Raw genomic sequence first — 6,000 nt, forward strand, 5'->3', positions numbered from 1 at the left:
TAGGGGCTCAGCGGAAGGTACCGTAGACCGACCGCTGCCGCCATAAGACGGACTACTGTTCCCTGCTGGACCATATTGGACAAGCGCTGAACCAGCTGTTGTTGGCGCTACTGACTCCCAAGCATCATCTGCAGCCTGAATAACATCTGACCTGATAAGGCTACTTTCACACTAGCGTTGGGCTCGGCCCGTCGCAGTGCGTCGGGCCGAGGTTACCAACGCTAGCGTTGTATACGCCGCACAACGGGGGCAGCGGATGCATTTTCCCAGCGTATCCGCTGCCCCATTGTGAGGTGCGGGGAAGTGCGGGGAGGTGGGGGTGGAGTTCCGGCAGCGCATGCACGGTCGGAAAAAGCAGACCGTCGGCGGCAAAAAATGTTACATGTAGCGTTTTTTGGTCCCGACGGTCCGCCACAACACGGAGCAACCGTCGCACGACGGTTGCGACGTGTGTCAATCCGTCGCAATACGTCGCTTAATGTTAGTCTATGGGGAAAAAACGCATCCTGCAAGCACTTTTGCAGGATGCGTTTTTTCGGCCAAACGACGCATTGCGACGGATTGCAAAAAACGCTAATGTGAAAGTAGCCTAAGGCTACTTTCACACTAGCGTCAGGCCGAGGTTACCGACGCTAGCGTTCTCTGCGCCGCACAACGGGGGCAGCGGATGCATTTTTCCAGCGCATCCGCTGCCCCATTGTGAGGTGCGGGGAAGTGCGGGGAGGTGGGGGCGGAGTTCCGGCCGCGCATGCGCGGTCGGAAAAAGCGGACCGTCGGCGGCAAAAAACGTTACATGTAGCTTTTTTTGTGCCGACGGTCCGCCACAACACGGTGCAACCGTCGCACGACGGTTGCGGCGTGTGTCAATCCATCGCAATACGTCGCATAATGTTAGCCTATGGTGAAAAAACGCATCCTGCAAGCACTTTTGCAGGATGCGTTTTTTCTGCAAAACGACGCATTGTGACGGATTGCAGTTAACGCTAGTGTGAAAGTAGCCTAAGTGTTTGAAAAAACTTACATTACCACATTCATTGTTCATTAACTCTGCATCTCTGTTACAATTTAACTGTTTATTTCCTCATTTAACTGTTTGCCTCCCTGTGTGGAGTATCCCACTGTTAAATTAAATTTTTCTCCCTTGTTCTGCCTCTCGTGCGTCTCTGCATCCCGCAACCTGCTCACATATACACCATAAGAAACTTAGCTCAATGATTGGGTGCAGTGCTGTCAATGTGACGTCACCACTGTAGTCAAACAACATGGACTAGCACAGTGCTGTGACTGCGGACAGGTGCAGGGTTGTACGAGGCTGAAGTTGGTTTCTTATTCGTTCAGTTTCTTATTCAGAGCTAAAGTTGGTTTCTTATTTGTCAGTTTCTTATTCGGCAATTTTTTCTTTTCTGTTTTTTATAGGTTTAACCCCCAAAAAAGCATCACAATAATAACCTACAATGCAGCGAGGTGCCCTGATGTGAATACACATAACAGCTACAAAAATTATAAAACTGGAACAAAAATGGGCATCAAAGTGGGCACCGAAGGGAGTTAATGAAAGGGTTAAATGACTTTGGGCCACTGATATCACAGTGCAGACATAGAACAGGGAGCCCCACATCAAACCCTGGTCCCTCCAGCCTGGCCCAAATGGGTTCTGGGCATCAGAACTGGCATCAAAGTGGGCAAGCAGCCGATTTTCACATATTTGAATAAGTAACTGATGTTTTTAGGGGTTAAATGAATTTGGGCCACTGATCTCACACTAAGGCCAGTTTCACACGTCAGTGGCTCCGGTACGTGTAGTGACAGTTTTCTCACGTACCGGAGACACTGACACACGTAGACCCATTCAAATGAATGGGTCTATGCACATGCCTGCGTGTTTTCACGGACCGTGTGTCTGTGTGCAAAACACGGAGACATGTCTGCTTTTCTCCGGCAGCACGGTCCGCAAAGCGTCCCGCACATGTGCACACGGAGAACAGTGTGCACTCTCTGTGTGCATGTACCGCCCGCAGGAGAAACAGCGCTACAGTTAAGCGCTGTCTCCTGTGTGTGGTGCTGGAGCCATCATTCATCCCTTCTGCCCTGCTCGGCTGAAAGCAGCGCTTGCAGGAGAGAAGGGATGAAAGATCAAGATTTTTTTTGGTAAAAAAAAGGTTTGGGGTCACCTCCCACGTCCTACCCCTCCCCACCCCCCGCGCACACCCGTAGGGGTGGAGCCGCATATTCATCACTGTAATGAGCGGTACCACGTGACCGCTCACACAGGACAGGCTGCCGATGCTGAAAGGAGGCATCGCGGGAGCTGGGTGAGTATTTCTCTGCAAGCGGGAGGGTGCGCTGGGGGTGGTAGGCGGGAGGTGACCCCAAACTTTATTTTTAACAAAAAAAAAAAAAGATTTTTCATCTCTTCTCTCCTGCGAGCGCTGCAGGGGACAAAAGATGAATGCCGCGTTCAGCACCACACGCTGGGGACAGCGCTTACTGTAGCACTGTCTCTCCTGCACGGTCCGTGTGGTCCCCAGGCGGCACACGGCTGCCGCATGTGTGCCACACTGATGTGCCACGTGAGCACACGGACACACAGACACGGATAACTCCGGTACCGTTCTCTACAGTACCGGAATTATCTGGACGTGTGAGACTGGCCTAAGAATGTAGATGTCAATTAACTCCTTAAAAACATCAGTTACTTATTCAAATATGTGAAAATCGGCTGCTTGCCCACTTTGATGCCAGTTCTGATGCCCAGAACCCATTTGGGCCAGGCTGGAGAGACCTGGGTTTGATGTGGGGCTCCCTGTTCTATGTCTGCAGTGTGATATCAGTGGCCCAAAGTCATTTAACCCTTTAACTCCCTTCGGCGCCCACTTTGATGCCCATTTTTGTGCCAGTTGTATCATTTTTGTAGCTGTTGTTAAAGGGAACCTGTCACCACGTTTTTGGAAGATGGGATAAAAATAGCGTTAAATAGGGGCAGAGGTGGGCGTTACATTAGTGTGTTTGTTATGCGTTTATTACCCACCTAAGTTGCCGAAATACCTTTGCAAAGTCTCCGTTTTCGCCTGTCAATCAGGCTGGTCTGGTCAAAAGGGCGTGTTGTCTTCCCCCAGATTTTGCGTAGTTTTCCGTTGGTGGCGTAGTGGTGTGCGCATGCCCAAGGTCCCGAATCCTCTGCCAGGGGATTTAAAAGAGCACGCTGTTCGTTATTTCATTGGTGATCGTGGGCGCGGCCATCTTCCTTTGGCCGCGCGTGCGCAGAAGCGGCGCTCTGCTGGCCGCGGCTTCAGGAAAATGGCCGCGGGATGCCGCGCGTGCGCAGATGGATATCGCGGCGGCCATTTTCCTGAAGCCGCGGCCAGCAGAGCGCCGCTTCTGCGCACGCGCGGCCATAGGAAGATGGCCGCGCCCACCGATCACCAATGAAATAACGAACAGCGCGCTCTTTTAAATCCCCTGGCAGAGGATTCGGGACCTTGGGCATGCGCACACCACTACGTCACCAATGGAAAACTACGCAAAATCTGGGGGAAGACAACGCCCTTTTGACCAGACCAGCCTGATTGACAGGCGAAAACGACTACTTTGGTAACGTATTTCGGCAGCATAGGTGGGGAATCGGGGTCCACAAACTACACTATTGTAACGCACAGCTCAGGCCCTATTTAACAGTATTTTTATCTCATACCGAAAAAACGGGGTGACAGGTTCCCTTTAAGTGTATTCACATCAGGGCAACTCGCTGCATTGTGTGTTATTATTGTGAGGATTATTTTTTGTTGTTAAACCTATAAAAAAACAGAAAAGAAAAAATTGCTGAATAAGAAACTGAACGAATAAGAAACCAACTTCCGCCTGTTCAGGGTGGTCCTGACTGCGCACAATGCCCGGCTCCGGCCGGGGGTCCTCCGCACGCTCCCAGCCCCCGGCTTACCTGCTCCATAGTGACCGGCCCGCAGCACTCGGCGCTGCTCTGTTGCTCCCCCGTTGCTAGGTGACCGCGCTGTCAGTGTAAGTCGCGGCGCTTCAGTGCAGATAGGCGCAGACCCGGGGCTGCCCCCAATACATCACCACTCGCTATTCCGGGGCTCCTTCTCCGTTACAGCTGCCGCTTAGGAAAACCGCGTGTGACCGCAGCGCCTGTACAGGACGCGACTGCTCTGCAGGCTGTGCTGCGTCTACTGGTTGCCATGGAAGCTGCAATCACTGCTGCGGGGAGGGGCTATGGCTGTGTACATGCTGCTAGGGGTAACGGGCGGGGCGCCATGCAGGGTCCGGGAAAGCGGGGTTCCAGTCACGGTGCGTGCAGCCGGCGGGGATCTGCCATCACCTGAGGGGACGCCTGCTGCTCCCCGGTCACACGCTGCCCCTCTGCAGTGTCAGGCCCCTGAGTGCTCTGCTGCGGCTGTGAGGAGCCCACACACCGGACACTCCGTGCACACACCCCTGACAGGGAGGACACCACCCAAAGGGGAAATATACCCTAAATGAGGAAAGCATTAAGCAGGACTTTCATGTCGAGCTTTTAAAAACTGATAAAGTAAACACACACCAGTTTCCTGTGTATTGTGTCCTGTGTATTGTGTCCTGTGTCTTGTGTCCTGTGTACTGTGTATTGTGTACTGTGTAATGTGTCCTGTGTATTGTGTCCTGTGTATTGTGTCCTGTGTATTGTGTCCTGTGTACAGTGTCCTGTGTAATGTGTCCTGTGTATTGTGTCCTGTGTATTGTGTCCTGTGTATTGTGTCCTGTGTACAGTGTCCTGTGTAATGTGTCCTGTGTATTGTGTCCTGTGTATTGTGTCCTGTGTATTGTGTAGTGTCCTGTGTACAGTGTCCTGTGTATTGTGTCCTGTGTATTGTGTCCTGTGTATTGCGTCCTGTGTATTGTGTAGTGTCCTGTGTACAGTGTCCTGTGTATTGTGTCCTGTGTCTTGTGTACAGTGTACTGTGTACAGTGTCCTGTGTATTGTGTACTGTGTACAGTGTCCTGTGTATTGTGTACTGTGTACAGTGTCCTGTGTATTGTGTACTGTGTGCAGTGTCCTGTGTAATGTGTCCTGTCTTGTGTACTGTGTCCTGTGTATTGTGTACTGTCTTGTGTACAGTGTCCTGTGTATTGTGTCCTGTGTACAGTGTCCTGTGTATTGTGTACTGTGTACAGTGTCCTGTGTATTGTGTCCTGTGTACAGTGTCCTGTGTATTGTGTACTGTGTACAGTGCCCTGTGTAATGTGTCCTGTCACTTGTAATGTGTACAGTGTCCTGTGTACAGTATCCTGTGTATTGTGTATTGTGTACTGTGTATTGTGTCCTGTGTACAGTGTCCTGTGTATTGTGTCCTGTGTCTTGTGTCCTGTGTATTGTGTACAGTGTCTTGTGTACAGTGTCTTGTGTACAGTGTCCGGTGTAGTGTCCTGTGTATTGTGTCCTGTGTATTGTGTCCTGTGTACAGAGTCCTGTGTATTGTGTCCTGTGTACAGTGCCCCGTGTACAGTGTCCTGTGTATTGCGTACTATGTATTGTGTCCTTTGTATTATGTCCTGTGTACAGTTGTCACGGATCCCAGGGAGGATATCATCACCATCTCCACCGCTCACACTAATATGTCATGATCCGGGGTTGTTTAGTTGCCCCAGTTCTTTTTTAAGTGGATTTATCTATATCCCACTTCCCAGTTCCAGTTTGGAACTTGCAGCTCTCTGGCGCCCCCCTTACCCTCAGGTCAGACAGGGTACTGCACCTAGTATAATTAGTCGCCAGAAAGGCTGCCTTACTTTGTACTGGCTAATGGGCATACTAAACCAACTGAAAAGAGACCAAATCCTACCCCTAAAATCATCAATCTTTATTAATAATTACGTATAATACCAAAAATATATATAAAGTGAGATAAAAAATACATCCCTATAAGGATCCCCCCAAGGATAGGGATAAAGTTAATCTCAAAAGGTACCCTCTATGGAGTTTTTATATGATACCAGAAAAAACAAATAGAA

General features: G+C 50.4%; 1 protein-coding gene across 2 annotated transcripts in view; it reads right to left on the reverse strand.

Annotated features, from left to right (window-relative positions):
- DNAH7 (dynein axonemal heavy chain 7) overlaps nt 1–4,160 on the reverse strand; it is a 564,416-nt gene extending 560,256 nt beyond the window's left edge. The window contains exon 1 of one of the 2 annotated variants that reach the window (XM_077275383.1): nt 3,938–4,160. In XM_077275383.1, coding sequence (XP_077131498.1) covers nt 3,938–3,946 — 9 coding nt within the window. In that variant the 5' untranslated portion in view covers nt 3,947–4,160. The remainder of the gene's footprint in view (nt 1–3,937) is intronic. The other variant, XM_077275384.1, reaches the window with a different exon arrangement.
- Nucleotides 4,161–6,000: the final 1,840 nt, after the last annotated feature.

The sequence above is a fragment of the Ranitomeya variabilis genome, chromosome 7, assembly GCF_051348905.1.
Source record: "Ranitomeya variabilis isolate aRanVar5 chromosome 7, aRanVar5.hap1, whole genome shotgun sequence".
NCBI classification, from domain to species: Eukaryota; Metazoa; Chordata; class Amphibia; order Anura; family Dendrobatidae; genus Ranitomeya; species Ranitomeya variabilis.